The 25,592-nt window shown below is 38.7% G+C and overlaps 1 protein-coding gene across 5 annotated transcripts; it reads right to left on the reverse strand.

Annotated features, from left to right (window-relative positions):
* Nucleotides 1–455: 455 nt before the first annotated feature.
* Nucleotides 456–25,592, reverse strand: LOC102685958 (platelet-derived growth factor subunit A). 5 transcript variants are annotated; one of them, XM_069180808.1, is made up of 7 exons: nt 24,963–25,579; nt 23,926–24,022; nt 17,832–17,945; nt 15,779–15,966; nt 5,763–5,889; nt 3,840–3,950; nt 456–2,542 (listed from the first exon to the last, which is right to left on the reverse strand). In XM_069180808.1, the coding sequence occupies exons 1-6, from the start codon at nt 25,023–25,025 to the stop codon at nt 3,877–3,879; spliced, it is 663 nt and encodes a 220-aa protein (XP_069036909.1). In that variant the 5' UTR covers nt 25,026–25,579; the 3' UTR covers nt 456–2,542; nt 3,840–3,876. The 5 variants fall into 5 exon arrangements, with proteins under 5 accessions (XP_069036909.1, XP_015215290.1, XP_069036910.1 ...); XM_015359804.2 differs by having other exon boundaries at nt 456–2,545; XM_069180809.1 differs by lacking the exon at nt 17,832–17,945 and having other exon boundaries at nt 456–2,545; nt 24,963–25,592.

Below are 25,592 nucleotides of genomic sequence, written 5' to 3' on the forward strand. Positions count from 1 at the left end.
AGCGGAAAAATGATTCATTACTGTACTGTGGGCAAAAAGCGTGATAGCTGTGATACATCTAACACATGTTAAATGGAAATATGTCAGAAGTTGAAATCTATTAATTAGCACAAAAGCACATTATGGTTATGCCATATTTTTTTCTAATTGCAGAAAATGCATTAAATTATTTCTCTGTATAGCACGAATTCCATTGACAGAGAGAGAATAGTTTTCGAAGCACCTTCTCCTCGTACACACTTGCATTTTTAGCAGATATGCCAATCAAGCACATCCAATCGGATGCTACTTTTCAACAAATGCAGCACAGAACTAAAGAAATACAAATTCAAAAGTGCCATAGACGGACAGAATATTTTAAAAAAAGGTTTTGTGAAACAGATCAACATCGAGAGAACACAAAAGAACACCAAACAGTAGATCACTCTTTGAATGCAGGATAAAGACAAAAGAAATATTTTTTTGTACAAAGTTTAATGAAGCAGAAATATGTATACTGAAACCATAAATATATAAATTATTTTTTCTTCCATGGTGCCTGAAAACCTCAGGACATGTACTGAGTTTATTATGGAAATGGTCCCAGATTGGAGCCATTTGTGTTTAACAGGGAAGACTTCAGCTGTCAGCAAAGAGGCCTACTATGCTTTTTATGGAAAGTGATGCTGCAAATAATTCCTTTAAAAAAATAATATATATTTATATATATAGCACCGATTACAATGTATTCTTTTAAGGAACTGAGCTACAGAAGAAAGCAGCAGTTTCAGTTTAAATAACTTAACAGCAGGACTATTGGGTAAAACATCACATTCTAACAACACGGTCTGTTTCCCCTCTGGTTTCAGCCCTCCCAGGACAACTAGACCTGCTGCGAACCACCACACCAGTGGTGCCCAGTTTGCCCAGTGGACACGTCTTTTATTTTTCTCAGAGAGGCTTCCTTCAAACTCATTAGCATGTGAATTTTATTCCCATAAAAAGGAAGACGGTAATACGCCACTGGCCACCTTAGAGGCTTTAGAGGAATATCTTTCTGTGACCAAGTGTTCCACTTATTTAGACTGAAATGTGTTTGTGAATACAGCCCTCTGCTCTTTTTAGTGGGAACTACACTATACTGATGTCATTGAAGGTAATGTAAGGTTTTTAATTATCCGAGCAGGGTTGTAATCCTAAATAACTGAGCTATTGCTTTTGATTTGTAAAATATGTTAAATTTACACAACAAAGCTTATGATCAGCCAGAGAAGTGATGGTAATAGTTTGTTTACTTGATATGAGCCTGCATACAATGTTAAAACATTTCCCCAGCGTGAGTCAACAGACCAGGTTTTGAAATTAGTTTTTTTTTCTATTACATCATATTTAACTCTGAGACTTTAAACTCAAATCAAAAAGACAGTAAATGAAATGTGTAATTGAAGCAATATTAAGTTAAAGAAGAGCATATTAAATATTTCACTGGGATGTTTAAAAAAACGGATTTCTTTTTTAGATAAAAATACAACCATTTGAAGACAAGATAACAAATCCTGTTGAATACATGTAAGCATAACAATTTACCAAAAATAAAGAATTTTCTTTTTCCCCATCTTTCAAATATTTGTAGTCGGTATTCTGCCGAGCAAAGCAGTTTGTCAGAAAACAGACTTTGTTTTTCACACGTCGCTCAGAAGCACGTGTGAGTAACTGGGAAAAGAATGAGCAAAAAACCAAGACAATGCCAAGAACCGAAATGATGGAGAGTCAATATCACTACAGAAAACTGCCAAGGGACCCTCGGGAGAAGACAGAGGCCGGAGTCGATGTTGAAACGTCAGAGCAAGTGGTTCAGCCATAAGAACAGAGTGTGAAATGGCATTTTCTGGTAGTAATCGCTAGGGTTGGACGCTCAACCTTTCTGGTTTATTGTTCGTGTTGTCCTTCCAAATAATAAAAAGGGTTAGGAAAGGTTAAAGGAAATGCTTTGTTTAAGAAAATCCTTGATGCTGAAACAAAACCAGCTGTCTGTTTAAGGATTCCCATGAAGAAAAGACTTAAACCACTCAACGAGAATGTCCCACAGCAGCTCTGCAGATTCCAAATGGCTTTTATCCATCTCTGCTTCGTACGCGTGAAGTCCATTAAAGTCTGTTAGAAAGCAGCAAGGTTTCTGGCCATCAAGCACCTCTGACTACTCCAGTGTTTCTCCTTTATTCCCTTCAAATTCCTCTCCTCTTCTCATCCAGCTCCAACAATGTGCTGTTCTTCTTTCCTGAAAGGAAATGGTTGTATAGTCCCAGAGTGCCACTATTCTTTTCATTTTGACTCAGTTATTTCATTTTCCAAGTACAAAAATTGTTCTCTGTTCTGTTCGTCCGCTGTTTGTCCGTGAGACGAGCAGTTTGTTAATAATATTGATTTGTCGGTTTCACATTTTGGAGCAATTAACTGTTACTGTGAGAAAGCACCTTTGACAGTTTGTTTTAGGGTGTTTGAAGAGTAGACTGCATCACTCCCCTTTACAGTCATCCTTCGGTTAGTCATTTTCACCTCACATCTGCTGGAAAAAGAAAAGTAGAGTACACAGATGACCAAAACAGCTGTGGGAGTCTCAGAAAAACAATCTATTCTTTCGTTTCAAAAATATGAAACTGTTTTATCATTAAGAAGGCAGAAATCTTAAACTACAGAGTTTAATGTTTGATGTTAAACGCTTATCATCAACTACATCAACACAACACAAAATAATGCAGCTTTTGATTTCAATTGATTCCTAAATCATTAGAAGGACAAATCAAATGAAAAAATGAAATGAAAAAAATATTTCCACTATACATTTATAAGAGACTATAATACAAGCAATAAAACATTTCTAAATAAACCTCATGGTGTATTGAAAAATACGTTTTTCTGATTTACTAGAAAAAAATCAATGCATGGGAAAGTAGTAGCATTTTCTGAATCTGGAAAAAGACTTGTAACGTAGTAATCCTGTGGAAGTAATTTAAAGGTGCACATGCAAGACCACAGAAAGTGATTTTCTTACCAATTTAATCACAAATTTATATTTACAGAAACCTGTGGAAGTACCCAAAATCCACTGCAAAGTTTCCAACAGCAAGTTCCAAAAACGATTTTCTGTACAAGTTGAAGCTCATTCGGGAAAAGGGTTTTTTTTCTCTGAAGTACTGAGTTTTGGGAATGGAATCATAACAACGGCAGAAGACGCCAAAATGAAAGATAATCTCAGCTTTACACTTACACAGGTGTCTTACACACTAAAGTTCCAGTATACTCGGCCCCTGACTGCCACATTGCTGCTTAATGTCTCACAACAATTCGAATTTATTCAAGGAGTGGCTTAATCAACCTTCCAAACCGCAACAATCAGAATCTATGCCTTTGGCAAAAGCTGTCTGAAAGATAAAAGAAAAAAACAAAGCCCTATATCCCTTAGATCAGTTCTAGGCACTGATTATATAAAGAGTGTTGCTTTGGTATTCACTGAAGGTGGGAATCTCGTTTTCCAATGAACGGATGCTGGAGGTGGATGGGTAGGATTCTAAGCCTGAGCTTCTTCGAATCGGAGAAGGAAGGGAGCGAACAAGGAGGCCAAAGAAGGAGTAAGCTAACAAGCACACACACACACACACAAAAAACAACAACTTCAGAAGAATTTGCCAGCAGGTAGGATCACCAAAGCACACCACCTCTGATCTCAAAGCAGCCTTAGAGTGAGAGCAGAGCGAAAATCACAGGACCATTCAGAGGGCTGCGCAGTGCTATCGGATGATTATATTTTTTTCATTGCTTGCACTGGCTTTTGATTTATTGCCCTTCTTGTGAAGTCCTACCTGTACTGCACACAGGTCCAAGGGACTTTTAGCTTTTTTACGTCGGCAATAAGTCCTTGTTGTGTTTTAGCTTTTGGCGTTTCCATTTTTTACCTGTGGCCCTACTTCGCCCTGTAAACAGAGGGGGCGGGGCTGGTTTAAAACAATGCCCCAAGGAAATGCATTTCAGTTCAATATAGAAAGCTATAAATACCTAGGATGACTATCAGTTCAGCAGCTCTTTTTTTATCAGATCGGAGAGCTTTCGATCATGCGCCAGAACTACCACCTGAACAGCAGGAAGCCTTTGGAAACTGGTGTCACCATTTTGGCTGATGATATACATCAGACTGACATACAATAAGAAGGTTCATTAGCTAATTTAATAGTCCTGTTTGTTCGAAAATGGAGCAATTTCAATTCACGCCATCATGCACGGCAGTAGAGCTATGATCTAAAAGCCACTGCCACTGATTTGGGTGACACGTGTTTTTAATGTGACAAGAAAAACAAACAACCTATGATTACATTTCCATCAGTGAAATTACTTACAATAGATTACATAGATTACATAGATACATAGATTACATTTAATCTATGATTACATTTTCAGCAGTGAAATTGGGTCACAAATTTGCCACGTCTAATAATTTTTAATATTTTCCATTATGATTGCTTTATTGGAGACAAATGGTATCAGTATAAATTTCCACATTAATATGTATTGTATGTTTTATGTAATCCCACTTGATTCTCTATGTATAATTTCTAGAAGAAAGATTGAAGAATGGTAATGGTTATTCCATAATAAATGTTTTCATGTAACATACTAAAAGACACCTATAACTGAACTGAGCAGCAGGAATGCAAGTTTGGCCACTTTTAGTAGTGATTGTACTAAATCCAGATTAAATTATTTTAATTAAACATCTTGTAACCTATGTTATCTCAACCCAATATGGGTAGAAATCACTGCCCTTAAACCGCACAAGCTTGAAAATAAAGGCAAAGGCCACTTTTAAAACTGAAATATGACACCATTCTTCAGTATAAGTGTGAGAAAACTTGTTTGTCTCTGTTTATTCATTTAATGCTGTTATAAAAAGTGAGTTAAAAAAGCACCACTTATCAATAGAAAAGCTGTTAGCACTAAAAGGCTGAAACTATATTTTACTGCAGGCAAAATACAGGTGTCAAAAACTGCATTCAAGAGTCTTATCAAACAGTGGAAGAGTGTACCAGGCACTAAGTACATTGAGGCTAACAGCTCCTAAGCATGAAAGATTCCACATGTACTACTTTAACATAGATACAAAGGTTACAAAGGGACACCCGCAGGGGTGGAGGGTCATTGAGATAGGAGGAGCTGTGAAAATATCTCACTGCAAAGCCAAGCAGGACTCTGCCCCAACTACCAAGGGGCCTCTTTTAAACTCTGTGCAAAAGCACAGGGAAAAAAAAACATGTAAATGTGGGCTTCATTGCACATCAACCCTTCTCAGTAGTAAATTATACACATGTAATGTTGTTAAGCTTCTTGATGAGGTATTGATTTTTAAACCTTCTTCTGCTCTCCCAGCATGGGATAGTTTGTCCATACCAAATATTGAGGTGACTGCAAATGATCTCCAAGGGTCAAAACAAAACGTTTGGAAACCACTCACAAGTTTTTGGACCTTTTTACCTGAGGGGTTACATAACCTTTATTTTACTAAAGCTTTGGAGATGAACTGCAAATGCAATACTGCTCTTAGAAGAAGAGCTTCAGCAACTTAAGGAAAACCCCTTTCTTCAGAAAGTCACCCCACGCATCGTCAGACACATAATGTGGGATACATTTGTGAAATGCTAATAAACACGTACAACTGTAAAGACAGTGGTTTGGAACATACCAGTGGAAAAAAAGCCGACAACAAATGAGAACTAGAATAAAAGGTGAATTACCTGTTTCTGCCTCTGTGTGCTCTGTGACATGATGCTGTGGTATACAGACACATTCCAAATGCTCTTCTAATCTCACAAGAACCTCTTTTAATTTGGGTCTTCTCCTGACATACTCAACTTTGGCCACCTGTACAAAAAAAAAGAAGAATATTAACAGTTGGAAAATGTCTACACCAGGAATGACCTAGCTTGCTGAACAGCTGACTAGGTATTTAAATTAGGAAGAATGTTTTAAATCCTTAACAGGCGGTATCTTTTAATTAGGATTGGTTAGCAAGACACTTTACTGCACTCTGATGAATGCACTCACTGTTGTAAGAGATCATCTCTCATTTCAATGGCCCCAACATAACTATAAAAGAAAAGTTCAAAGAAGGGTCAAAAGTCAAAATAATGTATAAGTAATATATTAAAAATGAATGCTGCTTCAAATATGTCTGTTTATATACACATAGATCATTGTACTGATACTGCATTAGTATGGGGGGTGTGGTGAGTCACTGTCCGTTCCTTTGCTAAAGAGATCTTTCTCCTTCTACTCATTTTAAAATATACTATATAATTTAATGTACAGTATAAAGTGCCACAACAATTTATTTAAGGCCTCCACCTGTATTTTCACAATTACAACAACTTTGACAACTTTATTAATAGAGCTTAGCTTGTGGAGAGAACAAAACCCTCATTTAGAAATCCTTAATTATCATTGACAAGAAACTTCATAAATGTGATCAGGTAAACCTTAAGTGAGCAGCCATTAGGATTAGCCATCACATGTACCTATCCCATCCATTTTGCCTTCATCATTAACGTTATTATATAAAACCCATACAAATGAGAATTAAAGTCTATATATTGTTATGCTATCTTAAAACAACATGGCTTGAACTGAACTGTGCTTCTCAATTTAAAAAGGGAAAATACTGAGTGAACAGCAAAACAATGCAAAGGTGTCCAGTGTAAAGCGGTGCACAAAGAAGGGAAGAGAAATTCTAGTGCTGCCAATATTGATTTTAGACAGGAATTTGAACACCTCCATTTGAAAAAATAGTTCCCTGCTATAACAAGTTGGGATAAAACTACTTAAAAAGCCAAACGCAGCAGCAGCCCAATTTAAAGACTTAGCAATCTAGTGATGTGACTACCATGTTGAAAACAAACTGGCTATAATTCCTAAATTCCTCTTCAAGGAGTACGAGTTATAAACCATCTTCCTCACTCTGACTCTGACTCCATTTAGTTCAAGAAGGCACTTTTGTTTTACCATTGTCACTTATAAAATGTTCTTTCGATGTCAGATCTGCATGAATTGGTAGTACATTTCAAAGAAATAGCAATTATTTATACTTATACTGCACTTTATATTCAGGAGGTGACCTATGTCTTACTTCACAAGTGAAGTGCAGCCCCCACCCGAGTGATTAGTGGAAGTGACTTTGAGCCAGTAGCCCCACTATACCGCAGACCAGGTGCTGAAACGAGGTGTTGAGAAAAGATAAGCTACTTCTCCAGTTAAATTAAGGGGGAATTTCAACCAGTCCAGATTGCACAAGGTCAGAGTGGAATTCGGTGTTAATACCCCTACTATGAGGAACAGTGTCATGGAATCCTAGTCACTATACTGGAGTAATGGTTTGGACACTCTTGTCCAGAGAGTAAAGAGCCACCCACTGGTCTACAGTAGGTAGCAACCTGGTTTTCCTTAGATGTTTCCCATCCCAGTACTGGACAGGTCCATTTTATCAGGGCTCCCGATCTGAAGAGATCAAACTACAGGATGATAGTGCTGCCGTCCGCATAGCACGATGGGATTGTGGCTTGGCGTGTGCATCCTGAATTCTTTTATTTTGCCATGAAATTCTTCATTTGAATAAAAATAGATATGGAAGACATGCTTGATGAAGGTAATTCTGTATAGAAAACATTGAAGTATTTAACAAAACAACACACCCCGTAGAGCTGCAATCTGAAAAACACGCAGGGGCTCAGAGACACTGGCACAAAGGGGTACAAAGGAAAGGTTACAAACACGACAAGACCACAATGAGCCCATCTAACCCGTTTGGCAGTGTATCTACAGCTCACTTTCATTTATTCCCCACGCAATGTCTGTTGGTCATTGTGCGTCCTTATGTTTCCTCTCGGCTTCCTAAATTCCTAACCTGCCACTGGTCTTTGGAACAACAGCTTAGTCTTATTTAATTTATCATCAGGGAAAAAAAAAATGTTTAATAGTTCCCTAATGTCTTTCAGCAGCTCACAGAAGGAAAAGGAAAGAAGAAATAGTATGCCACCAGCAAATAGTTCACAATAGTGTCTGCCCTATGCTTGTGTGCAGTCTTATCAGGCCTCACAGACTACGGAAAGGTACAGGTCAAAGGTGCACACTGGAATCTATATGCTTTCTGAGGTCTGGACTCGCAGCAATAACAGCTAAGGGGTTACTATGTTATATAAAGAAACCTTGAACCGGGACCAAAATCGTGGCAAATAAGGATATTGTAACGTGCAACACACAGCATAATATACATAGGCAAAATAATTTGGGTTATGAGTATGAGTAACGTGTTATCAGCACTATTATTATGTGAACAAAGCCAAGTGACACATTTGTGTGCAGCAGAGTTCAAAATGGGCTCAGGCTGTGTTTGAATTAAACTGCTGCTTTGCACGAACTGTAGGTCAGCGAAAACAGCACACAGTGTAAGTCAGAAGAAATCACTGAAGAGAATCGTAGTGCAGCAGCTTGGTCCGTTCGCTCCTGACAGCCTTGGACAGTAAATATGAAAGTGCTCCTATTTTTGCCAAACCGTTTGCCGATCACTGTGCCCTCAGTAATGAAGCTCAAAATGCATTAAGGCATTTTTCTTCAGTCAGGGTATAACAGATAAACGTCTGCCACTTCCACCACCAGAAACCGCATTTGATCAAGAGCTGCTGTACAAATTACATCACAAGGCCGGCCCGCTTTGTCAACACGGAGTGGGGCCTGGTCTCATTGGGATGGCAAACAAAAGTCCTTTAGATGCATGAAGCTGTGGACTATAACACATTTTTCAGGGATGTCGGATTTATACAAAAAAGGCTTAAAACTGCCCTCTGACATGCAAGAATGCTTTGTTGCAGAGGTCAGTAGCAGGTCACAGCAATATGCTTTTTTCTCTTCGTCTCTGTCGCAGCACAAGGCTTCCAGTCCTTTGAAAGCAACATTTTATTTTTTTACCCCGAAAAATAAGCAGGGCAGCTTCAAAGTCAGAATACAGCCCGTACTATTTATACCAGAAAGCTATAATTCAAGGCTTGGAACCCTCAGTCTGAGAAAGAATCTGGGAGCAGTTATAAAATGATATCTGATATGCCTCAAGGAATTAAGGTTTACATTAACTGACAAAATCAGAAAGCGGCCCGAAGTGACTCGTTTGTAAAGCTCAGTGTCTGTGGAAAATGAATGAGGATTCCCCATGTAAATACTACTACAGTAAATATGCTGTCAATGGAAGACAAAACGCACAGATAATAGATAAGGGCAAATGAGCAACAAGATGCCAAAATATCTATGGGACATTTGCAAAAGGTCTGTTACACATCGTACAGCATAATGATGAAACGAAACTAAAGACCCAAACCTCTTGGGAACAAAATCACCAGACAAAAATGAAACCAGGTTTGTTTTCAATTTAGTGCGGTGAGTGATAAAAGTTATGAAAGCTGTGCTGAACATGTAATTGTAATTAAAAAATATGTACATTTATTTGAACTTGTGTACCCAAAGTAAACTATGACTACTATGAAAAACTTCTGAGAAGAGTATGTTCATGGGTTATTTAAACATAATACTTTTGCCTTTACTATCCAGCAATCTCATTATGAAGAACACAGCTTTCAGACCGATGTCTGGTCATAGATTGATTCCTTCTCTCTTTTCACCCTATCAGATTTCAAAGGAGTTCCATTAACTATTAAAAATGTAGTCTACCAGACACCCTCAACTTCTTTCCAAGCCTGTTTTAAAGCTTTACTGAAAAATACTCCTATCGTAGCTTGCCTCAAAGAAGCACAAAACACTTAATAAAAAATAAAAATGGAAGACTTGGAAGATAATGACACAGTTACTTTTTCAAATGTAATCTTCATATTGCACATATTTTGTTATAAAGTGAATTACGATGTGTTCCTAGTAAAAGGTTTTAGAACCAGAAAACATTTTTCCAAAAAAATACCTCCACTTGAACTCCAGAAGACTTTATGTTGTATATAAAGATAATATTTTTCTAATATGAAAATATTGAAATGCTGATTCATGAAGCAATGTTTTGGATCATCAAAGGAAACTTTACATATGCCAACATGGTCATTCTTGCAATACGTTTATGAAGAAACTTTTGTAAATATTCAATACTTATTTCTTAATTAATTTATTAATACAATTTTAAAATGGTTGCCTTTGCTTCATTTCTGACAGTTCCAGTGCAGGTGAGTGTACTTTAGTTTCTGATTAACTAGCTTCCCATTAATCTTCCGCCAACCCACTTGGCCTCCTGCAAATTTCTCCAAGACTGCGTAATTTCAAATAGGCAGCTTTGTCTTACAAGGCAAAGAAGCTCCTTACCTTACCTCTGCTGAAGTCATTTTGCTTAATTTCTTTAAAAAATTTTCTAAAAAATAATTGGGGGGGGCTGGATTTATACAGTAGATACGTAATGCAATGTGTCCAAAAACACCATGATATTCTTTAACGTCTCTTCTAAAATGATGTGTAATAAAAAAGAGACCCCGTTTCAAGAACAAAAAGTCCCATGTACATTAATTCCCATAGACCACTCTTACAACAAGAAATGCTGTCAGAATGAACATCCATAGTTCCTGATGCCGATGCACTCCGTAATCTGTAATTATGAAAGTGGCTTGGGTTTTAAAAAAGTCTCATAATCTCTAGTGATGTGTTGTTGACTTTGTTGCCTGTTACCCAGGAGAGGAAAAAAGTCCTATAGTGGGTACAAGATCAAGGTCACTTTAAATATACTGAAACAGCTGCAGGCATAGATTCAAAAACAGATCTTGGTCAAAACATAACCCACAGGACATGTCAACAACATAAATTAAACATATAGACATCACAGAGCTCTTTTCATTTTAATACACCCAGTATATTTCCAGTCCTACAGATCTGCAGTCACGTTAATGGTGTAAGCGTAGTAACAAATATAATAAAGTGATATGGCGCTCTACAACACTTAAAGAGTCTTTTGTGTAACATTTTCCACCTGAAGAATCAGCTTCTTAGACTATTCCTTTCTTTAACCAGCCAACACATACTAGAGCTTCATACTCTCCATTCTGCATCCTGCAGTAAGACTAAAGAAACTACAAAGTAACAGACGGTTTGACTTCAGTCAGTTAACGGTTAAATGGTTCAGTTTTTCATTCTCCTAATCCATATCAAATACTTCAATACATTCACCTCCCATGGTTTGTTTTTTGACAGAAATTGGACTGCTGTAGTCTGGGATTCACTTTACACTTCATAGCAGAACAGATTCTGCAACTGTGACCACTTAAAGGTCAGTGGGATCCTCTCCATGTTGCCCCACAGCTACTAGCACTGATGCCTGATCTCATTAGATCTCGGCCTGATGATTCATCTGAGAGGATACATCTGAGAAAAACTGGGTTGCTAAGTATTGGTCTTGAACCAGTAGGTGTCTCTGTTCCCTGTGAACTGTGTCTTTCCATCCCTCATGATAAAAAGGGGACGCTATGTTGAAGAAGGTTTCACCTTTCAGTTGAGACGTCAAACCAACATTTGACTTTGTGCAATTAAATTATTCAGACTCTCGGTGTTCCGTACACTAAGAAGGATAACCATTTTATCTGAATTCCCATTCAAGTGTTGATCTACTTGAATCAACAGCTAATAATCCAGCTAATACAACTTTCGTGTTGCAGTGGAAATGGCGGAACAACTCCTCAGCCCTGCTGTCCAGTCCTTCTGTAGAGTGAGCTAAAGGAATAAAATGCAAAGGGACAAGTAAAGGTTCATTCCACACTGAAAGATAAAGAAAAGAAACAGTGCATTTCAGCATAGAAAGAACCTTTACTTGTTTCTTTGCAGCCTGCGTTTACTGACTCAGCTCCCTACTAAAACGTACAGGAATTAAATGAATGAGAACTCAAATGTTAGGGTTATGAATTTCACTTCTGGTTCAAAGGTGTGTTAACCTACCTGTTTCTTGCTTTGGGATGCCTCTTGATGAAAACAATATACAAACGATCAAATAATCGGGCAACCTCAGAGTATTTACTGTACCCTTAGCAGATATGAGTGAGTTTTGGGAAATTCAAATTCAGCAGCTAGAATCAAACACGCTGGATATGGTGGCCAGAATATTAAAAGTATAAAGACCATCAAACTTCAAGACCTTTTTTTACAACCCAATAATCCTACTTTTATATTGTCGTTCCCCTGGGCAAAAGCGGTTAAATGTAGCACAGAGGCAAATCTGAAAAACTAAAAACACATTTGGCAAGTCAAAGCACAAGGGGGATATAATGAAATCCATGCTGTTTCATCTCCTTAAACACCAACTGTCGGGGACACTGTAATTAATGGCCTTGCTTCTGCTCCAAACTAATAGATATGTTTTTTTTTTTTGTATTTTCCATTTTATAGTGCTCACATATTTCTGTAGCATTCTGTCTCAGCGCTTCAGCACATGAGGATAATCATATACTATTACCAGGTACTCCTCTCACCCTTTCATTAAAGCATGGAAAGTTGAGAACACCATGTCAACCCTCAGAAGTATACAAAGAGAGGTCTACAGGATTATTTAACAACACAGAAGAGACTCCGAGGTCCCTTCTATTAGCAATTACTGGCTCATTTTACTGACTCGCGCTTGAAATAGGGCTGTCGGAGGCCGCAGGAAAATAGTTAAGGACAGTAAACGTAGAGACAGAAAGAAGAAAATAGCACACAGAGTGTAGCGGGAGTGGCAGTATGGAGAAAATGTGGTTACATGAGTAGGACACAGCGGCGGCACTGAGAGGCAGCCCCTCCAGACTGAGAACTGGAAGGTCAGGGACCTACAGCCACGCCTTAGGTTACACTAGATGTAATCCACCAAAGGATACACTGCTCTGGTATGAGACACTGCCTATTCCCTTCGAGGTCACCCGCCGTACATCAAATGGAAACCCCGGAACGTAAATCAGCCAGAAATGTTGAAGAAACGGAACGGTTCCACTGAGGAGTGATGGAGGGAGGAACAGGGTTAGCGGCCGACCCTTGGGGCCAAAGTGCTCCGATAAGTGACTCCTGGATTGAAAGAGAGGATGGACCTTAATGGGAATAAGGGGAAGCTCATCATCTTGCAGGAACGTGTTCTAATGTATCCGATGACGTACAATGACAGGGTGAGATAGCTGTAGTCTTGTGGTGAGCGACCCCTTGGCAGAGCAAAGAGAGCCATTTTCCAATTGATGCAGAAGAAGCCTTCTGCTGTATTAGTCATGTATTTAATTATTTCCCAAAACAATTTGTGCTGAATTATCTAAAAGTTTTCTGAAAGCTATTAAGCAAATTCTTGAGAATTGTGTTACACGCCCTGCTAATGTTCCCTTTGAGAAATACTTATCTGCATAGCATACTATGGCCTTGTACACCGGCTTCAGTGTAATGTTCCCTAGAGCGATCATTTCTGGTAGATGTCTGGCTTACACAGACATGGTTTTAGGTCAATAAAATGAAAACTGACAAATGCTGTCTACTGTACATCCACAAAATATTACTTTAAAAATTGAGAAAAAAATATATTTATTTCCTTGTATAAAAAGTGTAAGAACCGGGCTAATGTTTTTATCTTTGAAAAAATCTAAAACACTGACCCCTTCAGAATCAGAACTTGGCATGGAATTAATGTTCTTTAAACAAATATCTTGAGTGTCTTAACCAAATGCTATGTCTACCACATCAGGCCCTGACCTTTCAGAATAAAGCTTTTCTCCTTCATATATGAAATGCCTTGACCTCAGTGGAAAGCAGGCTCTATTAATACTTAATCTCCTGAAGGGACCTTATTATATCAAAGATCATGTCATCAGAGAGACACAAAAACACCAATATGTAACTACATTCCGAGAATAACCCACATAAACCACCAGTTATGGGCCCGCCTAGCTTTTCCTCTGCATGGTCTACTGAATAATGGCATTCAGATCCCTTGCACAGACGGTTAAAAGCTTCCATTGAACTCTTAAAACAATTCATTATATCAAAGGAAGACCGGGCAGTCGAAAATGAATCAGATCGAGCTATGATCTGATCGTCCTATGATTCAGTTTATGACGGCCAGGGCCAGCCTCAAAAACAAGACCTACAAAGAACGGCTTGTCCTAGCTGACCTGTCTTTGCATTGTCTTTGAAATACAACTGGCTGCCAGAAAAAGGAAAGCCCAAGGAGGAGGGGGCAGATTCGGGGAAAAATCCCAAACTGGGAGCTTTTCAAACATAACAATGCTTTTCCTAGAATTATCACGGGGATCCATCCCATTTCAGCCTGCTCAGACATTTCTTGCAGTTAAACTGTTAAGAGTTATCAGTCTGCATCTCTAGTGTCTCCCTTGCCTGGTCCTGTGAAGTACTGCATGACAAAAGGTAATGTCTCACTGGCGCATGACCAAACAGATCACTTAAGAGAGCCTGAGAATAACACAAAAACTACAGTTTCTCCACAACAGGCGATTAAATCTTGAAAAGGACCAGTTTAGAATTTCAGCAAAACACTGCTGTTAAAAACGTGCCACGAGATCTCCAATGATCAAGAAGACAAGGGCAGGGTGAAAATAAGGTACTTCTTAAGGAATTTACACCACACGTAGGAACCACAGACAATAACAGAAGGAGTACAGATTGAAGATGTGTCAAGAAAGCTTACTTATTTTGTACTTATTGACAATTAGCAAATTGAAGGTGCTGTGAAATGTTCTGTATTTTAAAAGAAGAGGTACAAACATTTGCTGCCGCAGGAATGTTCCATGAAGGCCATTAGCCTGAAAGAAGTACTATGCAGCTCTTCTCCATAATGTTAGTGAATCGGGAGAACCTTCACATCTTAAAAAAGACTGGAAAGCCTTAAAATGAGAAGACTCCAAACAGAGCCAGAGCTATATCCGTGCTCAATCTGCTCCTGTATTAAGAATGTCCTCCTCTGACTCCTCGCCTTGGGCTCTGAATCTTTCTGCTTCCTCCCAACTTTAATAATAATAATGCATAGTGCACAAATCAAAGCATGTCTTATGGCTACAAAGTGTAGTGAATTCTTTCCGACATAATCTTTGGGCATAATCATTACCCTCATTAGTGCTATCTTTCCACATCATTGGAATTGTAAGCATTTTACAAATTACCAGATTCTAATGAACCCATAATCTTAATTGTAATGTGTGTAACACATGGTTAATGAACTTACTGTGATTAATGAACATGGTGCTGAAACGCCTATCCCCCAGCCTTTGGATAAGACATGTCTGATTGAATTGGAACCTTTTAGTGATCAAGGCCCACTGATCTGGACACTTTTGACCATTTTTCCGAGTGCTGAGTTGTCATTTTGAGGTGTTCCAAAGAATAACGTTGTGTCTTCTTCTCCCCCAGTCGTTGGTGGTGTTTGAACGCCACAGCACAGTAGACTGTAAATCACGAGCAACCCCCCCAAGAAAACGGCAGCCAACTGGTCCGTGTGGGGCAATGGAAAGACTGAAAAGCTGAGAAAGTGATCTGGAGTATTGAAAAATAATGACAGAAAAGGGGATTCTGAAATGGAGGGGAGCCACTGAACGACAGCTGCATCAAAGCAGAACTAATATGTCCCAGCGCCACCCGGCAGCTGCTGCCCTGGCGACTGCAGCGGTCTCACTTTCTGCCCCTCGGAGTCCGCCTGGGCTCGGGCCCGGGCAGAGGCACGTGTGTGGGGCGTTCCAGCGCAGGGGGCAGCCCCGGCCCGGCCTTTCCTCACCTTCACCGTCCTGTGATGCCTCCGCGCCGCGTGGCATTTCATGTTGTTGGTGTTGCAGCAGCCCGTGCAGCGCTTCACCTCCACGCAGGGCGGCCATATCAGGAAGTTGGCGGAGGTGGGATCGATCTGGCTGCGCGGGATCTCGTAGATGACTGTCCGGGTTTTGCACACCGCTGGGACGGCTTCCTCTAAAAGTGGAGTAGGAGAAGGTGGTGGTCAGTCACGTGCACTGCATTAAGAAGAGTGTGCTTTGTGGGTTTTCAATATTGATAAGAAAGGCATTTCTTAGTGTAAATACCTTCCTGTTTTGTTGCATGAAAAATCAAAAGGCATTGTGCACTGCGATTCAGGTTTTTTTGCATCGACAAAGGCTCATTAAGAGCTCATACAGTATGTGTACTTTCTGACCATGATATGAACAGCCCTAAGGGTATGGTGCTGTATTCCTGGGTGTCAGCCAGTATATATATATAAAAAAATCTTGCTGATAGAGAAATACACAGCACTTCTTTGGAACTGTAAAAGACTTGTTGCCATGTCAAATCACCATGTTTCACAAAGCGAGTTCCAACGAAGCACAGAGGTAGCTGTGCAGTTTGTCTAGTTTTTGTCATTGTTTTCCATTTAAATTCAAAGAACTGGATAAAAAAAAAAACCTGCTGCCGAATATTACATAATAGACGAAGCGAAGGTAAAAGAGGACCTCATCTGCACAATCGTCTTAATTTCTCAGGATTATATTATTTAACAATACAATGTCTAGTAAAACAGGCAGCAGACCCTTTCTAGGACTTATTTGATGGGTAACAAAATCAAGTTTTATTGACATTAATGATGCTTTAGTAATTTTAAGGATTAGATAACCATGCCAATATGAACCATGTTCAATATTTAAATTATTGGGATGTTCCACAAACAATTCACAGGCTTATTACCATATTTAAAATTCAGTCCTCAACATACTTTGTCATGACTGGAAAAAATAAATATTTTTAATGTATTATACTACTTTATGAGAATAGTGAGCTAGAAACAGAGAAACCTATGTTTTAATATGAAAGACAGATATATGAAATAGTGCTCTTAAGAAGCAGCAGCTAAATTCAAGGTTTCCCTTAGGCAGCAGATAATACATGAGCAGGGAGCTAACAATATTCCTTCCATTATTATCACAAAACATCCTTCATCAAATTGGCCTAAAGGAAGGTAGAGACCGTCCTACACAGAACACAAAACCGAAAACTATAAAGGACTTGGCATTTAGGTTCATAGAAGTTCTCAGAAAGAACAAACAGGAACTTCTGGGTGAAAGGCAGTCTGGCCGATCTTTCTTTCTGCACACAGGAAATGCGCCCCAGTAACAGCCAGTTTGGTCCCTTGTAGTAAATTCTGTCCCCTCTACCGGTGCTCTGTTATAAATACCCTGGCAGTCTATATTTATCCACTGTGACAAGCAATAAATGTCCTGAGGATTTGCTGAATCCCACTTGTTCAGGTTCACCACACCAAAACGGACCACTACCGGTCAGCAACAACAAATTGATGTCACTCAATTTCACTTGGTCTCTAGATCCGATGTACTTTCATGCCTGTTCCCAAGTACAGCATTACAGAAGGTACCGGTAATCTAGTTTAGTCCTTAACAAGCTGTGTCTTGAAGATGAATGTAAGGAATTTCCTAGCTCGGGGATACATATATTTTTTTTTTCCTGTCATGTGCACAGAAATCTCAGAGTTCACAGCTAAAAAGAAGCTACCTGAAGCCTGAGTTTGTCCCACTAATGTCTGTAAATACATTTTCATTAGAAGGTGCAGGGGGGGCTCTCTACAAGTTGTCTACAAGCCCATACAACTGTATACAATTTCAAAAAGGAGAGTGGGAGACTGTAATTTGAAATAAATGCAAAGAAATGTTTTTACAGTATGTTTAGTCACTGTCACCTCTTTAGAAGAAAATCTGATTTGGCCGCTATGGAATGATTTTTCAATTGCTCTAAAAGGAGAAAAATTAAAAGCTACAATAATTTGTTTACGGATATAGACCATTCCTTACCGATGCTTCGCTTCCTTCTAACTAATGTCTGTGAGTTCTTCAAATCGGCATGGCTTGCAGAATAATCCTTGTGTGATCTCTCTTTGGATTCTGGAATAATTTCATTCTCACTCCCTGAAGTAACCAAAAAAAAAGAAATGACAAAAAAAAATCACAATATTCATTCAATGTAAAATGTCAAACTTTTACTTTCAAATTTAGCCAAAACGGCACTCGTCTCGGTTTTTGTTTTGTTTTTTCTCTGCCTCCTGATTTTACCTTATATTTAAACATCTGTCAGTCAGTCTGTATGATGTGACATGTTTGTAGCTGATAATTTGGGTAGATTTTGCCACTAGCTTTGCTCCCTTTCACATTGTGAGAAACAAAACATTTTAGGGGATGCAAGATGAACAGTGAATGAGCAGTATGCAGCAGAGGTATATAGTCATATCATGTTCCGAAATGATGGTGATAAAATCTGGAGAATTCAGTTTGCACTCGGCCGTTACATACAATGCAGAAATTATGTCCAGACTCCTCAAGTTCTGAATTCCGGAGTTTGCTTCTCTGCAGTTGATGAGCTGCACTGCTACCATGACAAAACTATTTGCTCTGCTACTTAGGCCGTACAAAATAAGGAACATACAGCGATCCAAAGCAGACAGCCAAGTCAGCATCTGAACGGCTAAACAGGAAAAGGATCAAAAGACTAGGCTGACAATTCCAACCACCTGACCCGAGGTCTGCTGAACTATAATGGGTGGATCTGAAGGAAGCTGAGACTGCCAGGAAGCCTCACAAGTGAGTGCCCGCACAATGGCAGACATCAGAGAAAAGAGTCAGACTTCACAGAACATATTCTAACAGCAATTAATTCAAAGCTATGGAAGAAAAAAACCCAATCAATACAGACCAAGGGAGGACATCCTATGTATTTAATACTGTGTATTAAAGAATATTCCAGTTGGTATATGTATTTTTGCAAATGACTAGATTTACAAAGCATTGTTTTCTGTCCTTGCTTTTCGTTTCTCATTACATTCTTGCACCGTAGATCCATACTTTTTTGCAGGAATGACCAGCACAGTCCTACAAGAAGATCCCACTGTGCAGCCAATGAGAAATGGCATCAGGGCATTTTAAATGACTGCTTGAAGCTTCTGCAAATGAAATCGATGAAACATCCCTTCTGACATCAGAAGGATCAACAGTACAATCAACACATTTAGGAAATGTGAAGAGATGAGAGAGCTGAATTAGATCCAACTCCTATCAACTCCAAAAAAGATTTGAGTGCAAACTGGTTTGACAGGTAATTATTGAGCATAAAGTAGGTAGCTCATTAGTGGTTTGCCTCCATAATTATATTTAACAATTTATTAAATGCATTATGCTGCTTTCCCTGCCATATAAAACAGAAAAATATATTGTTAGGTGGAAAAAGTTAATGTTTTATGTGATTCAGATTCTGTTTTAAATGCACTTAAAAGTGAAAAACTACAATTCAGGCAAAAGAAGACAATTTAATTTAGTGTAAAAAAGCGTAAACACAACTGGAAACAGACATTCTATAAAAAGATGACTTCTACAAAATGAAATACAAACTGAATCCATTAAAATAAGGATGCAGTTGAAAATATTCAGTCTAGACATGGGATTATGAAAGGTGATTCATTAAAGCTTGTAGAATACAACTACCCTGTGATTTCTGCAAATTAACATTTGTTTAAAAGAAGACCAGGGCACTATGATGTTCATTTAAATCTATGTGTATTTAAATGTATGTGCCTATCCTTGAAGAACAATTCTTCTGCTTCCAGCATGAAAAACAAATGACTTGATATCAATTCTTACTCGGCAAAAGTGCTTATTTTGCATCACATTAGAGTGACTCAGGTTTAATACTTTCGGTGTGTGATGTTGAGGAATACACTGCCTTCTGGAATGGTTACATTGATAAGGAACATTCATTTATGTATTTCACTTATGGACGCTGTTCAGACTCAAACTACAGAGCAACAGAGAAGCAGTACAAATGTTTCATTTTAACCTGACCAATGCGTACCCATAGCTTATGGCTTCTATTATGATTGTAGTGTTACAAGGATTAGACTCCAGTTACAGTGAACATCCCCATGTAACACTAATGTACCTTTTTATTAATGAACACGGGCCTGACTTCTGCACGGACATCAACCCCCAAAACTTGCAAAGGCAACACAAACAGATACAACTGGTGTTCAGAACAGGTCACATCCCTATTAGTTCCATCTCGAGATTTATAGTCTGAATATGAGCTTTCCTGTGTGTCTTCCACATAAAGCATTTCTAAGGTGCCTGGTTCTTGTCCAAATATTTTCCTAGCAGCGACTGTGAAGAAAGGTATTGTTCAGTCTGACACTGTTGCTCAGTCTACCCTTAAATGTTCAGATCAAGTTGTTTGCCCATGACGTGTAACCCGTCCCCCTCTTTTGAGTAGAGCTTGTCTTTCTTGTAACTCCACAGCACTTGCAGAAAACGGACAGGAGCGTAGGAAAGCGGAGCAGCCTTCCTGTCAAAGATATGCAGAATGACAGGTGCCAAGATTTGTGAACCTGCGTTTAATAGCCTGGGTCACTTCCAGAGAACACCCAGCATGAGAACTTCCACTCCCTAACCTTTTCACATGCCTGAAACCTTACCATTAAAATAACATGTGTGTGGCACCGCGGAGACAGGACTTGTCACTTAAGGGAATGCAGACAACCGGAGAACTCTTTTGGGAGTCTTTTTTTTTGGGGGGGGGGGTTTCCTTTCCTCTGCGAAAAGCTCAGGGTAGCCAGAAACAAGAGATGTGAAATAACAGTTTCAGTCTTTGTTCGATACAAGAGACTGGCAGGGCATGAGAGTTTGAGAGTTAACAAAAGAGTCTAGCTGACTAACCGTTACTTTGGGAAATTTACCAATACCCATCCATTGGCTGTCAGCTACTGATTTCATTAAGAGTTCTACAGGACTTTCTCCCTTACGTAAATAAACATTGCTGAGTGCTGAGTTAGTAAAGTATATAAAGGACAAGTAATTCCACTAAAGGGGGAAGGAAAACATGACATGCCAAATTAGTTAAATAACCAAGGAAAAACAACCTTAAATGTAAAGGATATGTCAACTGCTTTGATATTTTCCCAATTTCTCAGAACGATATAATGAGGCCTCAAAGGTGGAACTAGAAGACTCTTTAGATGGTTAAATGCCCCTCGGCATTGCAAAATTTCAAGAGCTAATTGATATTCATTCCCATATTATACAAATATACACATACAGTACATTCCCCAACTTAAACATCTAGATATGCACTGTGCATATCCCTTTGGGACACCTCTAGAATGTAATTCATAAACAATATACCTAATGAGAAAACTGTGCTTGAACATGTTGATTGCTAGGTGTGTTTGGCCAAGTATCACAGATTCTGTGAAACAACTCACTCATCAGAATTGATAGCCTTGGGTTATTTACAGTGGAGCCACCTGAATTCATATGCAATGAAAGGTAAGATTTATATTGGGGGAGATTCTCATTCTTTATTGGATAAAGAAACCTGGTGAACCTTTGAATTTCTAAAAATATGTGGGAGATCATCAAAATGATGGCTTTAACCATGGCAAAGCAGAGTACTCTAATCATTGTAAATATCTAAGCAGTAATATGGTTCTCAGAATGCTCTACGCTTATTGCAAACTGACGCTGATATACCTCTCTCCTGTTACAATATTAAAATGTGTTACAAACAAATATATGTGTCATACAGCCACTAAGAGTATTTTAACCACAACTAAATCTACCCACAAACAGAATTACAGGAACCAAAGGTGACTGCCAGGATCTGGGCAGAAAGAAAGGACAATAATGATCATATTTGATTGAAAATAAGTTATTTATTATCCTGTCATTTCTCATTCTACACTCAGTAATTTCTCAAACATATCACTGTCACTAATTCTCATAATTATTACAGGAAAATACACAAACTGACCCCCACTTGAAGCTGTGCTATACTGCCCAAAAGATGACTGTGCAATTAAGCCTGACACAGAATGGCACTTAGACTACAGTGAAGATCTTGCTCAATAACCTGTTCAGCTTTTTAAGTTTTCTATTCTGTCCTTTTATAACAAAAGTGGCTGAAACAGTTATTAATGCTTTTAAATGGAAAAGATGGATGCAATCTGTGTCCTGATATTTGTATGCATCACTAATAATAAGTATGGAACAAATGTCCTAGAGCAGATTAATCTACTTTGACAGTGGCATTTTAATTTATAACACCTCTTTTCATGTTATGTGAGCAGTGGGCAACAAAGCTGTCCTTTAAATCGTCCTTAGTTCTATGTGATATGATGCAGAACAATAAAGTTACACTACAGGTACAATGATGTCATGCTATAGGCTAATAACATGGCTATTAGCGTTTGTGGAAAATAATCAGAAAGAAAATATAACTCCAGAGTTGCTTAAGGCTCTTTAGAATTCGGATCTTTGAAGCTACATTACACTGCTAGTTCTTAATGAATAAAACATTTTTAAATAAGAATACTGTTGTCGAGACAGACCTTTTAAATAAACCCTTGTTTTTCTGTTGATTTACATACGCCAGTTCATGTAAATAGACACTTCAAAGTAACAGTATCCTACATAAGGGGCCAAGTGGGTCAAGCGTTTAACCAATTGGTTTGTAGAAGCCCGTGGAAAGTGACATTTCTGGTGTTTTACATTCATACTGTGTATGTCTAACAATTTCAGCAAGTTGTGTTACCTAGTATACCCCACCCTCATTCAATTTCAACCCCGGATGCTATTCAATGGAACACGCAAAAAAAAAAAAGCTTTAAAACACTGCAACTGCAATATTCATAACGCGGAAGCAGGAATCGAAAAGAAATCCATTCTACGTACAATGTAAACAGATCACTCATGCAGAACATGATCTCCCTATCGTGCTAAATTAACTGAAAATTTAGTAAAAAATCATGCAATATTTTACAACTAAGTTACACACACACACTCCTCGGTTATTTGACACTTAAATTTGCATTTAAACAGGTATGGGGCACTTTCTCTTAATCTACGGCCACGTGAAATCACTGGCGGTGGTTTTGTCTTAATGATATCAAGGGGCTTCATTCGGCAGTCGTATTAAATGGTTTCTTGACGTGCCATTCCTGACACCAAAATGTAGGAAACCCTCAATGATATATGGCGAGAGCCTGTGTAAATATAGGTTCATGTGAATGCAAACATCTTGAGCAGCGACTCTGAAACATAATCTATCGTTTGAAAAAAAGCACTCCGACATGGATCACGTCCAAGACTCAGACTGCCCTTGGTGTTCTGTACTCATTTTACAAGACGGCATATTTCCCTCCATGCCGTAAAAATAAGATTATTGTGGTGACAACTGTTTAAGGAATTTATGCTATTAAATACCACAGTGACGTTCCACACAAAAGTCTTTTATTCTTATACTTTTTCAAATACGTTTTTTGCACGGAGCAATAATTGAAGGGAGGTCTTGAAAACTTCGCATACTCCGTAAAGCATTTACGCGTGAGGATTCCCCCCCTGCTTCACAGCTGAACGTTAATTGGAGCTAATTAAGTTCCCTGGTCCCTACAAAAAGCCGTCACACCAACAACAGTCATGTGAGTGATTGGAACGAAGTGCAGGGAGCGCCTTTAGACTGCAAGACAAAACGATTATTTATTAGCAAGTGCTAGTGAAGCTTGCTGCAAACCTGTCTGTAGAATTGAGCAGGAGTTGATATCTCAACGCAACATCTCTACGATCAAAACTCAACTGAGAAAGTGTTTTTTTAATACAGAAATAAATTAGCAGCCGCTAATGTTAACACGTAAAACAAAGAATAGGATCATATGAACAAATTGTTAAAGTGCTGAATGCACTAATGATAATCTGGGTGTCTTATGACCTTCTCTGCGCTCTTTGGTTTATTACGCCGTTAAGTAACTTATAAACACATTAGCACAACACACAGCAGACCCCCATTCGTTCATCTTCCAGAAAGAAAGCAAAGTTCAGAGAAGGGGGAAAAAAAACAAGAAGCAGAATTTACCTACGGAGTCAAGCTCAAGGAGGCGCTGGAGATCGCTAATGGAGCGAATTTCACTGCGAGACAGTCTTTCAATAAGCTCCTGGGGTATCTCTACCTCCTTGGGGCAAACAAAACGAAAACAGAGATTAGAGAAAAGTACAGCTATATTCACAGTGCAAAATTGCCACGGTCATTCCTTTCTCACGTTTCCCCGAAACAGCGCTTTGTTTTCATTATTGATCTGCAAAGCTGTAGCATCCTTCTCTGGAGGCGACAAGAAAGTTGGGCATTTGCTCACCCACTTGCGCTTGCGAGGGAGAAATTAAAGTCATTACAACGCTCGAGTGAAAAAAAATGAAGTTCAAAAGTAGTATTCGAGGCACAAGTTGGGGTGCTATGCTTAAAAATATTTTAAAAAACGACAAAAGACGTATTTGTTCAAATTGGCACAAAAAATATCTGAAACGCCAGCCTAATAGCACTAAATGCTTTGGAACGACAGGTCCATAATGAAAACAGCACGGCAAAGCCCTTTACTTTAAAAAAGTCTTCATTTGCTATCGACTTTTTCTGTGGTTTTGATAGCACTTTATTTGGAAGGCCTCGTTTGCGTAAATCTATGGTTTACGGTGCCAAAATCATACAAACGACCTTTTACAATGGGGCATGGAAACAAACGACCAAAATTGCGTTAATAGCCACCCCTGCATAAAAGAGAAAGTGAATGTGTGATGTATATATACTTAACTGGCTCCGAAATTCAAGTTGTAAAGATCGATATGCCTTCCACACGTTGCATGTTTCATTCGTTAAAAAAATAATATATACTGGCGTTCAGATTTATATAATAGGTGGGCCAAAAGCGCATTAGTTGAATTACCTAAGGGCTGAACTGTTTCACTTATATACTTAAGTATAAACCATCTCATCTCGCGTAACAGGTATCTGCAGGAAATAAACAGCTGTTAGCAACGTCTACAACGTTGCAATGACTTCATTAATAATGCCGTACAGTTTTCAGAACCAAATGAGCACTGCAGCTATACGAAGTTACTTACCTCAGCAATAGCAGACAGCAGGTATAAAGAGCAGGCGAACAAACAGTAAACTGTGTTCCTCATTTCCCTTCAATTTAGATTTTCCCCCAAAAAAGAAAAATGTATTCAGTAGGAGCTGAACAGTTGCTCCTGAGTTTAGGAAATTCAGTACCATCCCTCAGAGAAAGTAACGTGTGTGTGAAGATGTTTATTTCACATCTGGTATTGTACGGTTCCTCTCCTCCGAAATCTCTGTCTTTAGTAATATTTGACCAGACAGTGGATCAGCATGCTTCTTTTCATCAAACCAATATTTTTTTAAAAAAAGCTAGAAAAGACAATCGTTGTAGTATCTTAAAAGAAAAAAAAACACTTCTATGAAAAATACAGTGTCAAAGAGCTCAACTTTAAAGTCGAATAAATGAAATTATGATCAAATCTGATCATTTGAAAAGACAATCTTCACATTGAACGTTTCCTTTTATAAGATCCCCCAAGCTTGTCATCCAGACGCGTTTTTGCTGCTTCTTCTGAATTTCATCCCCGTTTTAATTGAGATAAATTCCAGCTGTCCGGTAAAGTCTTAAGCAGTCTGGTGAATGAAGGCGAATGCCCTGTGAGCAGGAGAATATACTTCACCAGCCTCCTGAC

Source organism: Lepisosteus oculatus, chromosome 19 (genome assembly GCF_040954835.1).
Source record: "Lepisosteus oculatus isolate fLepOcu1 chromosome 19, fLepOcu1.hap2, whole genome shotgun sequence".
Taxonomy (NCBI): Eukaryota; Metazoa; Chordata; class Actinopteri; order Semionotiformes; family Lepisosteidae; genus Lepisosteus; species Lepisosteus oculatus.